Source organism: Varanus komodoensis, unplaced genomic scaffold (assembly GCF_004798865.1).
Source record: "Varanus komodoensis strain SLA01 unplaced genomic scaffold, ASM479886v1 scaffold29_1, whole genome shotgun sequence".
In the NCBI taxonomy this organism is placed as follows: domain Eukaryota; kingdom Metazoa; phylum Chordata; class Lepidosauria; order Squamata; family Varanidae; genus Varanus; species Varanus komodoensis.
This window is the reverse complement of record NW_025335759.1, coordinates 11,607,835-11,630,739: the sequence shown is the minus strand read 5'-3', so window position 1 is coordinate 11,630,739 and position 22,905 is coordinate 11,607,835. Positions and strand designations below refer to the sequence as shown.

At 47.5% G+C, this 22,905-nt stretch overlaps 1 protein-coding gene across 1 annotated transcript; it reads right to left on the bottom strand.

Annotated features, from left to right (window-relative positions):
- Window positions 1–631: 631 nt before the first annotated feature.
- Window positions 632–21,062, bottom strand: NAPA (NSF attachment protein alpha). Its single transcript, XM_044434904.1, has 11 exons — window positions 20,819–21,062; window positions 13,005–13,087; window positions 12,135–12,251; window positions 9,094–9,140; window positions 7,524–7,601; window positions 6,622–6,677; window positions 5,613–5,697; window positions 5,082–5,186; window positions 4,118–4,186; window positions 3,543–3,593; window positions 632–2,499 (listed from the first exon to the last, which is right to left on the bottom strand). The coding sequence occupies exons 1-11, from the start codon at window positions 20,920–20,922 to the stop codon at window positions 2,398–2,400; spliced, it is 897 nt and encodes a 298-aa protein (XP_044290839.1). The 5' UTR covers window positions 20,923–21,062; the 3' UTR covers window positions 632–2,397.
- Window positions 21,063–22,905: the final 1,843 nt, after the last annotated feature.

The following is a 22,905-nucleotide window of genomic DNA, read 5'->3' as shown; positions in this document are numbered from 1 at the left end:
AATATTGGTCAGTCTTTGGTTGGTCGATGCCACACTGGTAATTCTGATATCCAATCATTTCATTATTATTTAGGCAGCATCCTAAGCTATTCTTGTTCCCCACAGATCCTCAGTTGCTTTGCCTTTACTTGTGCACAAGAAACATGCCACAGGACAAACTCCCTTAACCTAGCACCCCCTCCAAGTAGTTTAGACAACTTTCTGCATTCCTGACAGTTGGCCATGATGGCTGGGGCTGATGGGAGATGAATTCCAACACCACTGTTGGGCAAGGATGCCTGCAGATGTTTTAAACATCTTTCCCAACTGTAGGCCATGCTGGCTTGGAATGATGGTAATTATCACTTACAGGGCATCAAATTTTGCAAAGCCTCCATCTACAAAAACAAAGAGCAGTAGCATTAAGGAAGGGCCACAGAGCTCAGAAGTTGCTTTGTTCTTTCCTAAACTACCCCTTACAAGCTGGTGAAGATAAGCTTTGATGTAAAGTCTAGCAAGATTTGCAGAGCGAGGTGGGGGGGATTGTTAATAAGATGGTGATTCATCACAGTGCAAAAAGAAGCAAAATTATGCAAACTATGGCCATATTCATTGATACAAATTTGCATCATTTATAAAGGTGACACAAAGCTGCTTTTCATGATGCTGGATTTTATTGCTTTTGGGAAGCACAGAACACGCAGCCCTCAATCCTGTAAGCGGCTCTCCAAAGCGTAGGATGAGAAGCTGAAAACCCAGTCTCATCTAAGTGATGTCCCAGCTCCATCACATTTTTTTTTCAGGTCTGAAGATTACAGAGACAGGCAGCTAGAGTCAAGCATACAATTATGTTTTTATAGACAGAAAATCACAGCCAGTGTTCAGAAACAGAATCACAACTTAGAAGGGTTGCTGGGAAGGTGGCAGAATTAGTCCTGAAACACTGGGAAAGAAGAAAACATCAAGAAGTACACCCAGAAACATGCAAGTAACTTAAGACAAGCAGCAGAAACTTAAGCTACAGGTGCTACTGTTAGACATTATTACCATAAGCTTTTTTTCCACCCATGCAAACTTTATTGTTTGTGCAAGTAATTTTAGTATTATCAGTCACTTTCTGGTGGAGATTTTAAAACATGCAGCAGCACTTCTTAATTCCACCCCCCCTTGCCCACTGGAATAAAAAGTTAACATAAGAATCCCCCGTCAAGTATCAACCCCTTTGTCCCAGACTACATGATAGAAGTTTTGCTTTTTTCTAAAGCCAACACAAGAGAAAACCCAGAATACACAGCTGCATGACAAAGAGCATGGAACACAGAACGCTTAGCAGAAGGAGGGCTCTCCTCAAATTATGCCTGAAGGAGAACCACCACGCGAGCGAAGATGGCAAAGAACAGGACTGCCTGCACACAGCGTACTAGCACTAAAGGAGTTTTTGGCTATCTGCTGCATGGTTCAGGATGCGTCTGCCTCTTGCCATATTGGCAACAGGAGGAGGAGCATCCTGCATCCCCTAGAGAATGGCAATAAATATACATTATGACCCCAGACTCTCATACACTGTATGGGGCGAGTGGCGTTGACTTCTAAGGACAAGGGAAAAGGGAATTCCACTGGGATTACGTTTTCCTATATGCATTCAAGATGGTAGTTTGGGTGCAACGAGAGACCTTCCTACGTCGGGAGAAGCAGCAGCGTTACCAGATACACCAGGTGAATATCTAGAATTTTGGGGAATTCAGATCTCCGACAGTACGTGAAAGGGAAGGAGCCAGCCTCTATGCAAGACCCAGCTCCAGCAGCTGTATTTTTTGTCGTGAGAAGAGAAAGCAACGCCGCTCTTTGCACAACAGATTTAATACAACAGAAGCTCAAGGAAAAGGTGGTGCCTCCCAGCCTTGCAAGCCCTGCCTGAGGTAAGGGGAAAGGTGTGGTCAGAGGGATGTCATAGGAGGAGGGATTGGGCATCTCTTCAACTGAAAGAGGCCACCTTCCACCCCAGGATGAGCTTCAAGTTTTCTGGGAGGAAGAAAGGAAATTGGAGCCATCGGATGAATTCGCTTAAGAGGCTTTAAATATTAAGCCATACAAATGTTAAGCCATCAGAAGGATGGAAACACCAGCTCAGGAAGCAGCTGCACTGGGAAGGGGAAGACAGCCAACAAACAATGGAGACCTTCGTGGTACAGCCTTCATTTCTCTCCAGTTGGAGCTAGTCCACAGGTGACACTCCCCAGCCCTGTTTCCTGCAGTACGAAGAGCTGGTTGCAGGGAGAGGAGAGGTGAGAAAGGGAGCATTAATAAGCTGTTTGTCATCCAAGTCCAGTTCCTTTGTGCCAAGACCCCTCTCCTCCCCCAATGCGGATCCATGCAGAGTTCTGCAGACAAGGGGGCAGAAGGCTGGAGGGCAGTGGCTTAGCGCAGGTCCTCTTCTTCACCCTGTATGGTTTTCTTGATGCGCAGGAGCATGGTGGTGAGCCACTGGTCTAGGCGAGAGATGGAATCATACTCCTTCACCTGACAAGAGGAGAAAAAAAAGATGCACCAAACTGCAGCCAGCGCTACCAACAGTCACAAAGGGAACCGCTTGCATTCTCTTATCTGATACCATAAACGTATTATTTGAGAGAATTTCCACCCTGCCCTTCCAATGTACATGCATCATTTGGGGCAACCCACCAGAGTCGAGCAAAATACAAAGCAGTCAAACCAGACCACAAATAAAACTGTATCTGCCCAGCAGAATAAAAAGTGTGGAAAATGATTAAAGGGGGAAGCATCCAGACTTCATGAGAAGTGTTTGTTGTGCAGTTCAGGTGCTGCAACTGAGACTCCAAGCTGACATGCCTTAATGTCACAGGGTTCACTCCACTGCATGCATTTAAAATCGGATCTGAATTTCAAATTTAGCAGCCACCAGTCTTGCAAAGATGTGCTGCTACTTTGCCTTGAGTAAATGATCGCTTCTGACATGAGAAGTTTAGCTTGAAGATCACAGAAGTAAAACACAAGAGAGTGCCTGGTTTTCTGAGAGCTCATATGAGAAGAGTTCTGAGAGGCAGCTGCTAGCAGGCTGCTGCAGAAGCTTTCTTCTCTTTTCTTCCTGGCATCAAAGGGGGATCTCTTTGGCACAGGTGCCCCTAGCGCCTGATACCCTGAAAGTAACATCTCTGTGCTGGGTGGCTAGTACTTGACTGCCAGTTGTTTTTCTTGCCCTATGAACTCTGAGGCTGGTGGTTTCCTTCTTGTGGTAAAGCACAGAGAAGCTGGAAATTGCCACCCTTGGAGAGTATGAGCCAAACAGACAGTACAAGCGGAAAGCTTCGCAGCCAGCTGGGCCGTAGGTTAACAGAGACGAGATGACTCACCAGCCTGCAGTGCTCACACTAGACCAAGGGTGAACAACATGTGACCTGCAACCCCCACAGGGACTGTTATACACCCAATTTCAGAAGAGCAAATTTAGCAGCAGCAGCAAGGTGGGATGCAGCCCCTACACCCTAGAAGTTGCCCGATTCTGTGTTAGACATTCCAGAAAAGGTAGGAGAGCAGGAACATACTGATTCAGTGTAGCTGTCAATGTTCTGTTCTTCGTGAGCATCTAGCAATTTCTAGGAAAGAGAATGGAAATTAGTACATTTTTAGATCAGTTCTCAGAGACAGTAAGGAAGCAGGTAGCATCTGATACTGTTCAACTGTGCCTTTATCCACCTGGAGAAGATTCCACCGAAAGATGCTTCAGGCATGGATCCTGGCTGAAGAGTCATTCTGAGCAGGGTAACACCACATCTAATTGTTGGCCGAGGTTTAATTCGAGCCATCTGTTTAGAGCGTTGACACGTCTGTCCCCTTGCACACTCACCCTGCCCTGCCCTGCCCCTCCATTCTTGCTGATCGCTCACTGAGACTCTCACTTCAGGCTCACTGCCACTCTGCTGGTAATATAAGGTAACTGAAGACAATTGTGCAAATACAGTAATTAAATTTACAGAATCTAATCCAATGTTTCCTGGTGTAGTTTAAAACTGACAAAATCCTATCTCAAGCACTAAATCGATGCCCCCTGCCAAAGAGCAGACAGACAAGCTGAAGGGTGTATCAGCTGGACTTGGAAGGCCAGATAAAAACTACTCACTTTAACCAGTTTGCACTCTCTGGAGTCTGAGAAAGCTGGGAACATTTCTTCATATTTCTGTACAGCCAACTGGTTGAAAAGAAATAAAAGGAACTGGGTCCTAAGTCAATTAACCACCGGTCAAAGCTCTAGCAGCTACCCCAGTTTTAGGGAAGGCGTAGTTCCTTTGCCTGTATCAGGCACAAAGCAAGCCCCCCTGGAGTCCTCCATAGCCATGTCCCATTCCTGTGACCCCCATCATCCCCACCCCACACCCCATTACCAATCACTGCAAGGCTTCTCGGCTTCTGTGCAGTTCCCTTTCCCTCCCTTTTAAAAGGCTGAAAGGCCTCTTGAGCTTAGTGACTGGCAGTGAGAGCTCAAAGCGAAGCTCTGGTCCCAGTCCTTAGGATGTCGCTCCCAAGAGCTCCTCTGGAATGGAATTTGGCCCCTGGGCTGCAAGCAGCTCACCACCCCAGTGCTCCTCCTGCTGCAAAGCCCTCTGCACCACCCACCCACGACGCACACGCATATTCACCCAGTCCCTTGCCCAAAACCTTGGCTTGCCGCTTTCCGACATGGCTTTCCGGCCCTGCTCCAGAAGTTAAACCCTAAGGTCTTCCACACCGCGATTCTCTACCCAACCAGCTTAGCAAATGATTGCCTCCCACAAGACCAAAGTTCAAGGAGCCAAGATGCAGAGAAGCCAAAGAGCTGCTTTCACCCCGTCCTTTGATCTGCAGAAGTCCTGAAGACATCCAGAACCTCAAGCAGACTCTTTCTCAGGAGCAGCCGTCCCCAACCTGACACCCTCAAGAAGTTCGGGGCTACAACTCCTGACCACTGGCCATGCTAGCTGGGGCAGATGGGAACTGAAGCCAAAACGTCTGGAGGACACCATGCTGAGGAAGGCTGCTTGGGTGCCAAGTCCCTCCCCAACAGCAGTTGAGTAACCTCTGAAGGAAGACAAAGTTGTTGCCCAAACCTTGGCGTTGAGCATATCAATGCAGAAGTGGCAGAGCGCAGCCTTGAAAAAGTACTCCTTTGCGCTGTACTTCAGTAGGGGACTGTCCATGGCACTGGTGCCCACCTAGAGATGCCAAAAAGCGAAGGGACAAATGTGAACTCAGGCCTTGGAGACGGACCCTTGGATCCCTTGAGAAGAGCGCTCTGCTCACAGCTTGGGGCCCAAGCGACATCCTTCTCTTCCAACACAAGGAGAGAGGCAACATGACGATTTGGGCGCGCGTAGCCTGCCCGTTTCCTCCCACATAACAGGGAAGGGGGAGTGCAGGGATGCTATTTCTAGTATGTCGCTCACTGACTACCCCATATTAGCAAGCCCACTATTGTTCATAGTAAAAGCTCCTGGAATCCACAGGGGTAGCAAAATCCAGTCTCTCGCAGGTTGAAATTTAGATGTGGTTTTCTAACATCAACACTGACATATGGATCATCAGCATCTGCTCCGTACAACCAAGATTTGGGATGGGAGAAAGACCAGTTGGACCCAGACCTGCTCGTAGATCTCAACAGCCTTCTGGTACTGCTCCAGCTGCGCCGCATAGGTGGCCACTTTCAGCAAACACTTGTTAGCAGAGCTGCAGAGAGGGAAAGGTGAGCTAGAGGGACCTGGACAGGGAAACAGCAACCCCTACCTCACACGCCCTTCCCAGGCACAGGACAGGCAGCCCCTGATGGTGCCGTGAGCAGCTTGAGAGCGAGACCAAAACCCACCAACAAGAATGACGTCTTCAAAGGAAGGGACTCTGCCAAGGTGTACCCAACTCTGGTGCTTCACCAGGTTTCCACTGTCAAGCTAAGTTTACTGAAACTTACATACATACATATTGATTACAGAGAGCACAGAATTCTTCACCTTTTTGCCAGACACTGCCAGGCAACGGAGGTTCTGCACCCAGTGGGAGGCGAGGTGGTTTTTAAACTGGAGAACCAGGCTTAGGGATTGGGCTTGAAGGCACTTCCTATTTCCTCCCAAAAGCCAGAAACTAAAGTCTAAACCAGGGAAATGCAACTTGTAGCCTGCAAGCAGTCCCCGCTGCCCCCTAGAAAAAGCACAGGGATGGCACCCGTGACCTTGTGGGAGTGCCCCAAACGTAGAGTTCGGCTAGTTCACAAGCTACATTTGACCCGTTAAGGGTTCTGTGGCCACTGTGATTTCCGCAGTGCTGTTTCTTGCACCCCTCAACCAGCCGATTACTGGAGTTCAGTGGGCAGTGCATGTAAGGATAATGCAAGTCGACGCTTTTGCCCCCATCCGTGCTACCTGAGCTTTCATTACCACTTGTTCCTCAACAGTGGCTTGCCTTTAGCAAAGCTTATGGAAAGAATATTTAAGTCGCGTTATTATGCAACTAGAAGGTGCAGCTTCTGGCAGACTAACGGCAAATACAGCATCAGTTTAAAACTACCATCTCTGACAATAAAACAGACATGATCCTGTGGGCCTTGTGGGGAGGGAGAAAAGGAATGGGGATACGAGCAGGGATATGTTCTCGAATTACCTGTTGGACTCTTCACCTTTGTAATAATCTGCAGCTTGTTCATAATGGGCTATCGCCTGGAAAAGAAGCCAGCAATAAAGGGAAAATAAGAGATCACGCTAGACAGATGGATTTGTGTTCAGGCCGACGATGTGTACAGCCCAGTTCTGTCTCCAGTGGTCGGCTAAACGTGTGGTCACAAGCAGGGCAAAATGGCCATAATGCCCCCCAGGCTGTGGGACATTTTTTGACACGGCACGCACATTTCGAGAGAGGGAGGCAGGCTAAGCAAGCAGCAGGGCCTGCTTTAGCAGAACTGTGCAGCCTGCACAGGGGCGGCGACCCCCAGCCACCCTGGGGAAACTCCCAGCGACTTGTTACTGGTTGATATAATTTACCACAGGTTTTTTTAAGCGGCTGTAACTTGCACACTGTCTAGGATGAATTGGTACTCCAAAAAGCAGCTTATAGACAATGGTAACGATTTAGAAACACTCTCATTGCCTTCCTGCAAGTAGCCCACCATACGTGATGCAGCCCCCAGTGGTCAGGGGAACCCTTGCTGCATTCATTCTCCAGCCCTCCTCAAAGTTTGGTGGTTATCTGTCCCAGCTAATCTGTAGCTTGCCATACACAGCACAGAAAAGGCGTTCAAAAGATCTAAGCCGAAGCACGGTCCCCAAATCAAGCTTACGACAGCATCTAGTCCTGAAGTCTACCAAGCTCCAGTTCTCTCCCCATCAAACCCCACCTTCTACATTCTTTGAAACGCGTGTGTTAAAAACCAGCAAGATTAAAGCAAACACTCCACGTGGAGCATGATTCCAACATGCCCATTCACCGGGGAGGAAACATAAAAGGCGTGGACCAAGACAAAGGGAAAGGCAGAACACAGGGCAAGCGCTCCCTTCCTCCCGTCGTACCTTTTCGATGTCCACCAGCTCTGCCTCGTAGATCTCCGCTATTGTTATGTGATGCTTGGCTGCGATGGTGAACCGACCCTGACAAAAGACAAAAGGCACAAGCAGATGATGTGAGACAAGGGACAACCGGGTCTTCGTGCGCCTCCCTGACCATCCCGAAGCAGCCCAAGTGCAGGGTTTGGACATGTGTCAACCACCAGATGTGGAGAGCACAGCTGTCCTCTTGCCCTCCTTTTACCAAATGCACCTGGACACGCTGCAGTGCACAGCTGCTCTGGGCATGGACAGGCAGGCATGGTGCGCCTGGGTGTGGACTTTGTCACGGTCTGTGCAGCAATTAACCTGTTTAAGGCTGCCCTGGGTAGAGATTAGCCTTGCTGGCTGCAAAGCACTCCTTGATTCACTGGGCAAAGGAATCTACTCGACGCATTAAGAACTGCCCATTAAGTACTACAATGCAGAATCAGCTTCGGCATGTGTGTCCTCCCCCGCAATCCCACAAGGGGTTTACTGCAAACCCCTGGACAAGCGAGGTGAACTACTTGCCGACATTTGAGACCCCTTTCAGCAGAGCCGAGCCCACGGATACAGCAAGACCCCCACCATGACAGTGAAGCACGCCCGCTTCTCCCAAGGGAAATTCGCATCCCCCCCACACACAGTGCTTCCAGACAGAGAGCTCCTGGCACCACCCACTGAAAGGCATCTGGCAGCCATTCCATCTTGGATTTTCGGCACTAAAAAAAAATGAAGCAGCGGTGGGTAAACACGAGGTGGGTTTGAGTGAGGGCAGCAGTACCTAGACCCCAGTAAAATTCCACAAACAAGGCAGGGCAGCAGTGCAATTAGAAGCCTTGGCTGGAAGCGCCCACAGAGGGGATGTCAAAACACTAATTGCAGTTTAACTTTCTCTTAAGGCAGGCACACACACACACACAAGCTGGGTTCATACAACAGGGCTTACGGTGCCAAATGAACCCAGCAAGTTTCCCACAGGGGTCAGTTTATAAGCCCAGCTTCCAAGTTGACAAGCCACCCTGCAACACCCTGGCTTGTAATGGAGTATAGAAAGCACCCCATGGCATCCAAATGCAGACAACATAACAAGCCCGGGGTGGCCAAGGAGCTGTTTGGCAGGAGTGGCGAAAGAGGCTGGCTGCTCTGGACAAGGACAGGGGGCAGCCACCACCGAGTGCCCAAGCAGCACTGTGGCTTGTCTTCCCCACAGTCGAGCACTGCTGCCAATCCCGATGGAGAGCAGCTGCTCCCAAGCAAGTCCCACAGCACCAGGCAGGGGAGGGTAAGTAGCCATGTTCCTTTTCAGGAGCCACCACCCTGCCCAGCAGCACCAGCCCTAAGTGGCTGCAGTGCCAGGGAGGGGAACAAGCTGTGTCCTGTTCAGCCTCCTCCAGATACAGGCGAACCAGCCCAGTTAAGATTCTGGCTTTTTGCCAATGATAGCCATGTTCAGCAAGTGATCACTTGTGGGAAACTTTGCTCACACCTGGGTTTGTAATCCATCTTTTAAAAAACCCGATTCTTAAATTGCACACATACAAGGCAAGCTTACCATGTCCGTATAGATCTCAATAGATCTGAGGAGACAATTAATGGCCTCTGAGAGAGAGAGAGAGAGAGCAATATTAAACACAGCAACATGAAGACGTAAAGCCAGCTGGCAGTGCTATTCTTCTGACCTCCCTGGAAGGGACAAAGCCATGCGTGTATTTATAGCACACTTCCCTCCCTGCAGGAGATCAATAGCCACTTAAGGAAAAGCTGCTGAGGCCTGCAGTTCTCGGAGAAGAGCGCCAAGCCGGCTGGATGCACATTTTCATCACTGCCTGGGTTTTCTTCGGCATCATCCTCCGGGTGAAATGATGGGATGATTCTGAGGCACTCAGGTGACACATACAGCCCGTGTCCCAGCATCAGGAGGATAGATTCCAAAGCTCCCTTGTGTGGACAGTTAAAGAACTGCAGCGCTGCATGCATCTAAATCGGAATTGCACATGCTCTGCTTGCTCATGGAATCAGACAGTCTGGACTCCGGCCTTTTGTTAAAGGGAACCTTCGGCCCGCGTGCGTTCAGCACAAAGTGGTTCTAAGCAGAGCAAGTCATTGCAGAAAGCTCAGAAAGGGCCTGGATGGACTTTTCAACGCTTGGCACATGATTACTATAACCTACGCATTTTCCTCCGGTCTGCAACCCAAACACAATCCAAATTAGTATGCATGTACATCCAGCATTTATATGCTAGCTGGCAATGGAATTCAGGGTGACCTACGAACAGCTGAGGCAGTAAAAGATGCAAGTTTAAAAAAGGGTGGGAAGATAGAACAAATCAGGCTTGGAACAGATCAATGGGCTGTAAAAAAAGGGGGGGGGGTGTCCTTGCCTAGTGTCCAGATAGTAAGCTGGGTGTCAAGTGAGTCTCCCTGGAGAGAGCATTCCACAGCCACAGCACCGTCAGACAGAGCCCTGCTCCAGCGGCCACCCACCACACCTCCCCTGGCGCTGGCACCTCAGAAGGGCTGCAGAACAGTGACGGTCCAGGCCGCTGTAAGGAGAGGCAGGCTGCCCTTCAGGGACCTGGCACCAAGTCCTGAAGCACTCTGATGGCCAAGGCAGCAGCCGCACACCAAATCTGGCTAGTGAGGGAAGCTGCTCTGAATGCCATTCCTTGCTGGGAAGGCAGGGTACAAAGAACGTTAGGTAAGCGTGCACAAGTCACTCTACGCTTCTGCAGCGGTACTTGCAGAGAGCCCCTTTCACCACCACAGATTACACAGGGAGGGCCACGCAGCGTCTTCTGCTGCATGTTCGTCCCTGGAGAAAGTGAGCACTTGCTCAAAGCAGAAGATCCAAAGGGAGAGGATTCAGATGTTAACAAGGGACCCTTTCAATGCTGCACACATGCGCACACAGAGCCTCCGCATGCCCTTGAGTGCCTCTCTCAGTGCAATGACGGGGGTGAGGCTTGCCTTTCAGCTCCACTACCACAGCTGACGATCAGGATGAAAATCTCCAAAAGATTAAGCAAATCCCTGGGGAGGATTAAATTTGTTTTCTCCTCAGGTTCCTCTATTATCGCTCCCCCTAAAGCTGCTGCTGCCTGAGCTGCAGCAGTTGCACAAGGGGGCCAGCTCCTCTCCTCACGCATTGTCTGCTTTTCTGTTAATGAGCAGCATCAGCCAGGCACACAGCGTCCTGGCAGGGGCACCTCCTCCACACACAACGTTCTGGCAGGGGTGCCTTCTTCCAGAGGAGGGTGTGTCAAGAGCCAAGCAACAAGCAAGATGAGGAGCAGGGTCCCCTCCACGACAGCTGCTTCCAAGGGAGAAGGAAAAAAGCACCATTACTTTATCCTGCCTGGAATACATATCCTATTTGCAAGTGGGTGGAGATGAGAGAAAGACATCTCTCATCGGAGCTCAGTTACTCCTGCTGCTTCATACCACAGACTGGCTCTGTGCCTGTGCACAGAAAAGTGGACAGACACGGCCCCTAAAGGAGGTGAAACTTGAATGTAAAGCAAATTAAATGCAGGAAAACGCATCGATGTCCGTCAGGTTTGCATAAGCCTGACCAGGCTAGAGATCTGTTAATTTGCTCTGATGCAGTGCTGCACCTGTCTGAGAATTCCAGCTAAAGCAGGACTTCTCGGTGTATAATGCGAGGAAGCCAGCTGGCACTGCAGCTTTTGCCCTCAGCTGTCTATGGGACTGGCAACTTTGGAGACAGAGTTTATGGAACAGCATTTGGTGGTTAAGTGGCCCAAGATTAAGCACGGTACAATCAATGGGTATGCCTGGACCACCATCTCAGCCTAAGAAACCCAGGTGGGCAGGAACCCTCTGCCTGCATCTCAACAAAATGTGGAAATCTCCATAGCTTCTCATTTCATTCAAATGAATGAGTGGCTTCCAGCCAAGGCTTCTAATTGCACAATGAAAAGTCGCCATGGCTTAAATGGGCAAGGGCATGTGCTAGGCACAATTTGTATAATCCTGCCATGATACAGCTTATTGTGTTATCCAGTCCCATGTGGCAGGACTTGTTGGAGGGTGAAACAACTCTCAAATGATCCCACAGTAGCTGAAGCATTATTTTAACGTTGTTTCCCCCCCCCCATTCTTCCTGGAATCGGATGATACCATGAGCTGCGCCAGGTGGCGATCATGTAGAACTGCACCCAATACACGAAACAAGGGTGGCTTGCTTTGATTGTGCAAACTGGGTCACTGCCTTTCACTTCCACCCCAAAATGCCACACTAAGGATACATGCATAAATATCAGCAACTGTAGAGATGCAGCGTGTGCGTTTCCTCTGCAAAGAGCTACATTACTGATTCAGCCCAAGGCTCTGCCTACAGCTGATACAGCAGAGACCCCAATTCTCAATTTTTAAGCATGTTCGCATGTGTCCAATTTGTCCAATGAGGCAAAAGGGCACATTCTGCATCTAAGCTACGAGGTGTCAGGATACTCAGAAGGTATGATAGGACCCCCATCTCACGGGACACCCTCCTGACTTCATTCTGCCATGGCAGCAAATCCCAGCTCCACTCCAGTAAGGACGCCTGATGGCCCAGTCTGCTCTCCTTACCTTGAGGATCAGCCTTCTTGAAGGCATTGCCTGCATCCACAAAGCTCATGGCAGCATCGTGCTTGTTCTGCAGCTGGAGGTGCAGCTGGGCAGCCTGGCAGAAAGCATTCCCAGCAGCTAGGAGAGATAGAAGGCAGAACAGCGTGGGGTTAGGCAAGGCTAGGAAATTATTAACACTTTAAAGCCACACTCTGAAAAGCCCCCGGTAGCTCCCTCCTTTTCTCTAGAAATGTGGCAGAAAAGGGGTTGGAGCAGACCTTCGATATGCCACTGTTCACAGGCTGAGCAACGAGACTTCCACACCCACCTGCAGAGCTCTCATTATAGATCTGCAGCAACCTCCCATTAATTACCACCATCTCCCTCTCCAACACCTACAGCTGTAGAATGAGAGACAGGCAGAGCAGATCTGTCCTTCCCTTTACAGGGTTGCTGCACGATACAATGTCAAACCAGGGCTCCACCCAACTCAGGACTATCAATATGGCTAGCCACAGCTCTTCCGTTTCCAAAAGGGGTCTCCCTCAGCCCTAAATAGAGGCGCCAGACCACGAATCCGTCTAAGTCCCGTGTCGTCAACAATGCCTTGCAGCAGCATTCCAGAGTTGCAGGCAGGCAGTTTTTCCTGCCCTACCTGGAGATGCTGCAGACCGAATGTGGGACCTGCTGCATCCAGAGCTTGTGTACTTCCCCTGGACAAACCTGGTGCACTGCATTACTGAGCAGGGAACACGCTGTTACTGCAATTTCCGTGAGAGGGGATTGTTCCTTAAACAGATGAAGCAATGCATACCTGAACAGGTCAGGTGTGCAATACTGTGGAATACAAGCAGATTTTAACATAAGCAAAGGATCAGGGATACTACATACCACTCCAGTTCTTGGCCATTTTAAACATATTGGCTGCTCTTGCATAGATATCACATGCTTCTTCGATCCGGGAGGAACCACCCCTAAGAAGAGAAAAAAAATACCACTGCATCAGTTTTTTGTACTGGCAGACAGAGCCATTTGGATATAAATGAACCATTCCCCAGAAAAAGCAAAAATCTTGCCTTTTCCACTCTAAAATTCTGTGCAAATTTAGACTGGGCCTTCACCCAAATCTAAAAGAATATGAAATAAAAGGTATTTAGAGATATATAATTCAATGTTTAATGTGAAGAAATTCCACAAAGTATTATATTATCTGAACAGACAATTAAGGACTAGTGACTAATGGGCATGGCACAGAAAGAATGCCACGCCAGGTTCAAACTCTTGCATGCCGGACACTGACAGCCTAAAGAGCGTATTTTCCCTGAGCACCTAAACCATCACAAATGCAGACTCCTTTGGCCACCACGACCCCGTGCCCAGGATTAGCGTGCAAAGGAAAACACAATTATGGCCAATTCAGCCCTACCATTTGTAATGCACTTCAAGTATATTCTATAAATTAACTGTAGGAGGAAGTATATTCCAGGGAGTGAAAAAAAATGTCTAAGAATGCACTGTTTCATAAAATTAAGTTTTACTTCTGTCAAACTGGGCAGTTTCAAAATGCTTTTCAGTGACCTATGCCAAGAAAATATGTATCAAATGCACAGTCCTTCCAATGTGCCAGACAAATTGACAGAGCTTCACTTTTTCCTCTTAAAATATATCCAATAAGAGAAGTGCACACTATTGAATTGCCATGCTTTCATAATTTCCAAGTAAAATGTATTCTTTGAACATAACATTGTAGTGTAATGATATGCAACTGATCTGGAGTGGGAAATTTTCCAAGAATGTGCATTTTTCCTAATTTCATTGGTAAAAACGAATGTGCACCAACTGCAAATACAAGCATGACAGTTTTTAAATTGTAATTAATGTTTTCCAAGTTATTACCCTTAGCAAGTATGTGAATAGTTGCATGTCACTGAAATACATGCATGTTTCAGAGTAAAATGGAATTAATAAACAGTGACAGTGAAACTGAAGATGCCCCAACCAAAGACTTGGGCAAAAGATGGAATTCTGTTCAAAAATTATTGTCATGCAGTTGCTAAGAATGCACTAGTTATGTCAATGCTTTTCAGTAACTATTTCTTAAATTGAAACCATGTAAGGGAAATATATGTTACTGCCTTTAAATGTGTACAAGTATGCCAGTAACAGATTTTCTATGTAATATAAAATTATAATCATATTAAGTTCAGTTAATTTTTTCCCCTCGAATGTTTCATGTCAAATGGCTACAGCGCACTGGGATAAAAATTAACATAAGGTACTTTCTTCAACTGTGTTGTTTACTTACAATAAAATAAACACACTAAGTTATATGTTTAAGGCATCTGAACCTTTCAGAATTTTCCAAAGTAATCTAAAGACTTTCCTATGCAAAAGGACCTATGCATAGCATAGAAATGTTATAATAATAATAATATATTTTCCAATTCAAAAGTGACTGGAATCCCCCCACCTGAAACTTATCAAGTCAAACACTTTCAGCTTTCAGAAAAAAATTATGTATACCTCATGCAAAATTAGCAGGGTATGTTTAGTTTTGCTCACTAAATGGAAGTAAAAGCAGATCCTAATCTATTTAGAGTAGCAGAAAAGACGCCAATTCAGGGTTTTTTTAGGAAATCCACATCTCTGGTTCTGCATTCCTGCACAATGTTGCATCTGTCCAAAACCAAGGCTGCTTCAGCTCCGCCTGAAACTTCCAACACTCTGCCAAACAACGTTCTCCCTGAATGAAACAACCATGCCAATATATTTGCCTCTTAAAATTAGCAACTATTCCCTGTTTCTTCCCTGGAAGCCCAGAATTCAGTCCCTGCAAAAATCGTTTACAGATGGCAAACCGTCAGACCTTGCCAGAAGTTTCAGCTTCAATAAAACAAGTCCTGCAGCATGAAAGACAAGCATTTCCAGCCCAGGTTTCCTCCCACCAGAAAGGAGGGGGGGCACAGAGAAGAAAGCCTGCACTGCACATTTTTGAGGCATTTTACACACGTGTAACAGTTAAACCCCTTTAGTCAGTTCTGAGAAATGCACAGAATCTGGTTTGGAAGATTTCCAAGCTAGTGTGGCTGGAAAAGTTGGATTTGAGCAATGTTCAGCCTTCGAGCAAAGGCGAGATGTCAGTTACGGTTTAGCTCACAGGCAGTGAATGATAAATTCTTGGGCCAGGAGGCATCTGGTTATACCATAAGATGCGGCAGAATAGTGCAGGCCTGTGAACAATTTACTGAGAAGACATAAATCCACCCATCACCTCAGCCACAGAACCCTGGGGCATTAATCCCAGGGCTGCAAAAACAGCAAGTACCTGGGTACTCAAAGGAACCCAAAATAGGTCCTCAGCCTTGTGCGGCACAGGATTTTATACTGTGTCTAGGAAGTTAACTTCCTTACAATGAGTCCAAACCACTGTCTTGATTTACTAGCCAGGTATTTCTTGTTGCCACCCTCAACCTCTTCCCTACATAGTCCTCTGGATCACAAAAACAAAGAGCTTTCTCTCCCATATTTATACTGTTAATTTATATTATTTTAAGGAAGTTTGTTTATGTTTGTGAGCCGCCCCGAGGCTTCGGCGCATGGGGCGGCATAGAAGTTTCATAAATAAATAAATAAATAAATAAATGTTGCTATTTCTTGTCTTCTCCAACCTCCAATGCAAGGTGAGAGAATACCACTCATGTTCCTCAAGACCTTGTCCATTTATTGAGAACCCGAGAAGGATTTTGGTGTTGAGTACAGGGGACATAAGCACTGACAGTTTCAGTTTTGAAATCCTGACCTTAAAGAGTTGCACATTATGTACAGGGCTTCTTTAAGCACTAGTGTTTCAAGATAAAAGGACCACCAGACAGCATCTTTATCAACAGCATGTCCTCCAACTATAATTTTAGAGTGCAAAAATTTGTTTATGAGGTTTGCATTCTTAAATCCTTTAAAATCACATACCTCTATTCATATATTTGAGTTCAGTTTCAGCCCTGATGAATTATAGCCATCTGAAGGAAACTCCAGGATTCCTTCATTACCAAAAAACCTCACACGGTTCAGCAATTACAACCCCTCAGCCAAAGAGGAGCAGTTCTGTCGAGATGTAAATAAAAAGGGAAGTCAACACCCTCTATCAGAGCGCTTGCATCCTGATCTAGGCAGGCCCTTCCAGTGGTAAAACACCACTGAGGGTTTTTATATTTACTTCATGCGTTGTTGTTATCTTCTGTCAAGTCAGCTCCAACTTATGGCAACCCCCATGAATGAAAGCCTTCCAAAATGTGAATGAGCACTAATCCTACCCAGAAATCTGTTCTGAAGTAGAACAGGCTAAACGTGTTACTGAGACAATCCCCCAAACACACATACACTGAACAGCATAATGCAATTCTCTGCAAATGTCTATATTCACCACTACACTGAGCCGTGCCCTTCCAGCTTCTAGAGGAAGAATCCTGGGAAGCAAAAGCACTATTGCTTTATCATCTCTTCTGCACATTCTCCCTCCCACCTTTCTAGACTGGTTTCCTCCCACTGACAATCACCAGCCACCGCTGCACCAGACTTTCACCCACAAACTGCAAAAAATCATGCTCCATTCCAGCTCCAAGCTGCGGTGGTGTTCTTGCTCTCAAAGCCCAGATGAGAGTGAAGGATAAGAGAATCGGCCTTGAGACACTAGTTCTGTCATACGCCCTCCACTGCTTTGTCCGCCTGCCACTGGGCAGCAGCTGCTGCTTCAGTAAGAGCCGCTGCCTATGGGGGAACACAGATGCACAGCTAGGAGAGCTGCAGAGACAGACCGATTCTTCTACACCCAGAGACTACTGTGCAAGGGCCTTCCGCTAAGAGAAAGGAGAAGGAAAGCAACTTATATAAGCCCTCTTGTGTTCATAAATGATGGAAGGTCAACTGTCCCCTCCGTTGCACTTACCCCCTCCCCCCAGAAGACAACGTAATCCCATCTGCCAGCTAGAAAGGACAAGCTGAAACCGCCCCAAGGGTTGAGGAGGGAATACTTCCAGGAAAAGGCCGCATCTTGCTGGTGCCGTGCACTTCCATTAGTCTGAAGCATCCTCCTCCATTTAATTCACCACAGTACAGACTATATGCAATTAGAAAAACCAAATGCCATCTTGAAATTGAGAATTAAAGAAACAGGCTCTTTCTGGGGAAGACAGTTCTTATTAGAACAGGATACAGAACAAGGTTTTTTCCTTTACAAAGCTTAGAACTTAATGGCATTAAGAGTGTTTGATTTGGCAAATATACGATTCCTCAAGGCAGGCCTGTCCTGTGTACCACAGTCTTTTCTTCTTTATTTGTACTCATCACTCCAAAGGGTTTATTTAGTCCAGGGACACCCAATCATGAAGTTATTCTACCCTGCTTTACCTACCTTTCAAGTTTTGTCATTTTCTTCATCACAGTTCCCCCATTTGACTCCTGTAGACATGGAGTTGCAAATTAGGGTCTCCACATCAAGCCAGTGCGTACTTCGTGTTCTGCAGGGCCCTTAACTAAACCCAGCTGTGAACTTTGGGTTTTCCAGATCTCCCTTTCTACCATTTGCCCTACACACATCACACAAACTTGAACATTGTTTTTGAAGCTGCAAATGCATGATTAGAATAGTTGGGCTCTTCTTGAAACTGCAGGTGCAACTAATCCAGGCAATGTGACTAATGAGTACATGTCTATTCAGCTTAGAACTACTAGGCACCATGTCCTGCAGGATGTCTCAATTCATGCTAGCACCACCTATACACCCTCAGCCATTGTGGTGCTCCGAGATACAAACCATTCCTGTAATCAACCGCTTTGGCACCTCCTCGCTATGCCACTTCTCCTACGGAAAAGAAAACCCAAGCCGCAACTAGGCCTTACTTTTAGGTTCTGACAGAATTAACTCCCACTAAATAGCAGTGCCTACCCAAGTGCTATAAGCAACGCACACACAGGCTGATCTTAGGCTGGTTTAATCAGAGAAGTCCCACTGAGTTAAATAAAACCTGGGTAAACACAAGGATATGATCTGAGCTGCTCAGCAGTCCTAACATACCTTCCACAAGACACCGGCAAATGCAGGGTGAGTAGTCTCAGGGAAACTAGCACACCATCCCAGGATGATGGGAGCTCTAGCAGGCTTTCCGATCACCATCTGCTACCTGTGCAAGCCTATAATCCATGTGCAAGATTGAATCAGTCTTGTGCATCCCTCCTCCTAAGCACTAGGCTGCTGGGTGCCTTCTGGGAAATATACCCGAGACTTAAGCACTCTTCTCTGTCTGACAGTCTGGGAAGCTGCAGCAGTAATAGGAACTAAGCCAAATGATGGGAGCTCAGGTACTTCAAACACCGCTTCTGCCTCCGGTTGAGGCAGCAGCCCCTCACCAGCTGCATTATCACCTTCACAGTAATCCTACCAGAAGACAGAATGAGAAGCTATGCAAGGGTAAGTCCTGGAGAAACACACAGGGTCAGTGATGTAATGGTGCAATGTCATCTAAGCTATGCTCTACACTTCCTGTAACAATTTAAGTAGCTTCCTCAAAGTTAGTGGCTTCACACAAGTTCTCAGGCCCTAAAAAGATGCCAACCAGCCCATTACATATTAACAACATAGATTCATGTCCTTTTTCAGAAAGCTGGGGAAGCCTACACCAGGAGACTAGGGCTTGCATTAAAAACACTTGGCAAGCACTTGAAAATGTGAATAATCAAAGAACACATGGTTAACAACATGAGCATGACACCCACCATCCTGGATCCCATAAAAACACTTGGTATGAGTGCTAAGCCTTCCACAGGCGTACAATTGATGGAGCAGGATGCAGCCATCAGAACAATTTATTCAAGACAACAATCTTTTGACTGCCTTTATAATCTGATCTGTCTAACTGCTCTGCCTCCGAATTTGACCCAGAGCCCTCGTCTATCACATCACCATTCATTCAAAAGGACAGACTCCACAGAAGGATCCAAAAACCCATATTTAACACTTTCCTTAGTTCTTCCTTAAGCTCTGCCCCTGCCTACAAAATATCGCCTGCACCACCTCCAGCAATTATCCATGCCTCCCTGAGAGCCAACCCAGTTCACCTTCCCTTCACAGTCCTGGAGGTACAAAAGCAAGGAAGCATTCAGGACAAAGTGCCCATAAAGGAAATCACAGCTCCTGCCCTGAAGTTCCCCATGAGCCCCATAGCATTATATAGAAAGAGCTGCTTCACCTAGTGCACTATAGATGCATTGCTTAATTGGTTTTGGAAGAATATCCCCCAAGTTTTCCTATTAACTTAGCCCGGCTGTGCATCCCAACCATCCAGCTCCTTCTGATGCGTTTCCAGACTTCCAGGTTTTCTCCTTTCAGTCTCAACACAGTATTAGTTTTCCCCAGTCCTCCTCCAGAGCTCTACCCCTCAGATGTTTACACACATACAGAGACCTTCCAGTTCTTGTATCACCTCTTTTTGTATTGGCTGGGCTCTACAAATAGAATGGTAAGGAAGTTATTCAGGTTTAGTAAGTAAACTTTAGTAAGTGAACCTTCCCAGTGTCCAAAAGCCAGGATAGCTTCTTGAAGCTATGCCAAATAGTATGGCTTTCCACTTGCTAGAAAGCAGTAGTGATAATTGCCTAGAAGTTGTCTTCTTCAATCCCTCTATAGAGAAGGGCTGCTCTTGCTACTCTGATGCAGCTCTGTCTCCCCCCCCCCACCCCCATCTCCTGGGAAGCGTAAGGGGATAGAGCCTTATTATGGACAACTTCTGCAAAGAACTTTTTAAAAATCTATAGCAGGCATCGTCTTCTGCTCTCAACCTGGGAAAAAGAAACAATAAATTGCATGCCTCGGCAACATTGGAGGCCCTGACCTATTCAAGGAACTAATACAGCCACAGAAGAGTATAAGCTTTCTTTTGCTTGCTTATTTCCTGCATCCATATTTCATTATTGCATTCAACAAGGCTTATTTGACATAGATGGTTTCCTTGGATATAAAGTGAAGTGCCCGAGTTGAACCAGGCTCCTGGCATTAAAACACAGGACATCTCACACAACGTAACTCGTTTTATTACTACCACACTGCATTCAGGGCCACAACTGACTTCCTGCCATCCCAAATGCCCGCCTGCTCATCACAGGAATCCCCCCACGTGTGCACATACGCCATTCATTCTCAGTACTTTTCCGCAGATTTCCTCACTGCTCTCAGTCACTACTCCACGTAGCCTTGCTCCCCCCACAAGCCACCACCTTCCTCTCCTCACGCACCACAACACCACGACGGAAAAAGCCCCATTACCTCCTTCTCCCCAAAGCATTTCTCTCGGCGCTGTCTTCGGCAACGCCTCCTCCACAGCCCCAGGCACTCACCACCTCCCACCCTTCCCCAAGCAACACCGCCCCGCTTCATTTTTGAACCACTTCTCCTATTAAGTTCCCAACCACTTCCACACCCCGAGTCCCTATATTCACAACGGCAGGGCGCTTTCAGGACGTAACAGCTTCTCCGAAGGTGCGTCCACAATTCCCATCAGCCACAACCATCTGACAGCAGGAGGATCCTCCCCCCCCCCCCAAGGCCCTCCGGCTGCGAGGCAGTCGCGTACGTGCGGAGGGCGAGAGGCTGCTGCTCCGCCGACTTCCCGCGCCCGGCCTCGGCTTCCCCTCCGACTTCCTCGCGAGGGCCTCACCCGAAGAGCCCCGAAAAGAAGCCGTGGGAGCCGCGCACTTTCTTGTCGGCCTCGGCGAGGAGCTGCAGTGCCTCCTTCTCCTTGCCGCTCGCGTCCATCGCCATGGCCGGCCCGCAACAGCAGCAGCGCCGCCGCCGCGACCACCGGAGGCTCGGAGGGCGAGAGGACGACGACGACACCGGCCGCGAGCCCCTTCGCTTCGCCGCCTTCTCCTCACACCGACGCCTTCGGGAAGGCTGAGCCGACGCCTGACGTCAGCGCGCACGGCGGCGGACGGCGACAGCGCGGCCGGGCACGCCCACCGCCGGCACGTGACCCGCGGGATTAGGAAACGGCGTCAACAACAACACCACATGGCCACGCCCACAAGCTTCTCGACGCACGCGCTCGTGCATCGGACAACGCCTAGCCGGCCGCGCCGGGTCCCTCACGTGACCGAGGCTGTGCTGACTCACCGGCCTCACGTGGTGCTGGGAGCCGCAGGGGCTGGTTTGCCTCGGTCCAATGAGATGGTTGAGCCCGCGCAGGGGGAGAGGATAGGGTTGGGCTGTACCACTTCAAGCTTTTATTTTTTTAGGTTCCCCTATAGTTATTTTTTTTACATTTTTTTACGCAGAAAACTAGCGGCGCATGAAGGAATTTACGCCAGATCCTTGCTCGACTTTGAGATTAAAAAATGTAGCAGAATATTTGAAACCCATTTGCCGTTGATGAAAACCAATAATGATTTAAACGACCCAGTACGAAATGAGACTATAAAGTTGCCCAATTTGAGATGATACGATGCACAAGAGTTCGGTTTAATTCATGATAATAGGTATTCATGGAAGGGGAGAAAGCAGTAAGGCAAAAATTCAAGGGCTCCCGTCTCCAACATTACACATTCCAATAAGCAAGCATATTGCAAAGCCTTTCATTAAATCTGACTTCAGAAACATGAGCAAAATAGTGATTCTTTCCATGTCTTTGCTTACTCTCAAGGGCACACATCCATTATTTCCTAACCTGGATAAGAAGTGACAATTGAACAGTTGAAAATCCTAGACACTGGAGGGCAAGGGATCTGTGTAGTGCATGCAAGTGAAAAATAGGCCTCCGGGGCAATGTGCATTATTTGTGGTACCAACAACATCAAATTTTGCACCTTCCCCGCAATGCAAGACACCGACCCAACCAGAGCAGTTAAAGGGAACGCAGGAAGTGAAACGAAGGGGGGCTCACGTCTCTGATCACTTTTGACTTTTGAAGGGGGGCAATTGATGGAATCAAAGCTGGCCCGGACGGGAGTCTCCTGGAGGAACAGCACAATGCAAATCCAGCCGCTTTCTGGGCAAGACGGCTTCTGTGCTTGGTCTCCGCCAAAATTTTTACAACCACTGCACCAGTGATGTAGGCCACAATCCTAAGGAGATGAGCGCCAGCCATCAGCTGTTGGGAAAATTTGGATAAATCCTGTCTGAAAAGCATTACTTCTGTGTGCTTTTTTGCATTGTGGGATCAAATCCTGTACTCCTTCTCAAAACCAAGCTGTCACTGTTTAAAATGGCATTCTCCTTTCTCTCATGTTTAGCTGTAGGCTACAGTAGACAGGCCATTTAGTCCAAATTTACATTGTATACCTTCACAATTATTAAACAGTCATTGTTGGAATTCAGTTTACAATAATCTTTTGATAGCCCAGAGGGCTTCATGTGCCCTGATCATGCAGAATGTTTAGAGTCAGAGTCGAGATAAGGGTCTGAGCTTATCATGAATAGTTTCTAGTAGCTTGAATTTGCATGTCTGAGCAGACCTGGAAATGGGTTCAAGTTAATCAACTAAAGTGTCAATACAAGCAATTAGAAATATTGTAATCTCATTGTTACAGTGTGATTGACTTTTCTTTATCTGTTCTGTATGTGATGACCTCAGAATCTTATTGTAATCTCTGCATTCTATCATCAATTGCCCTGTACCTGTGTACCTATAAATGCCCTGTAATGGTATTGAAGCTTTGCAGCGAGTTTATCTCTGCTAGCCCGGTAATTATCGTGAGTCAACCGCGGGAACCTGGATGTTCATAACGACTGATCTTTCCTACGACCCCG

Coding starts and splice junctions, on each gene's coding strand:
- NAPA (XM_044434904.1), bottom strand. CDS start 20,922: ATGGCGATGGACGCGAGCGGCAAGGAGAAGGAGGCACTGCAGCTCCTC. Junction 12,252..13,004: donor AATGGCCAAGAACTGGAGTG/GTATGTAGTATC, acceptor TATCTCTCCTAG/CTGCTGGGAATGCTTTCTGC. Junction 2,500..3,542: donor TTGACAGCTACACTGAATCA/GTATGTTCCTGC, acceptor TCCTCTTGTCAG/GTGAAGGAGTATGATTCCAT.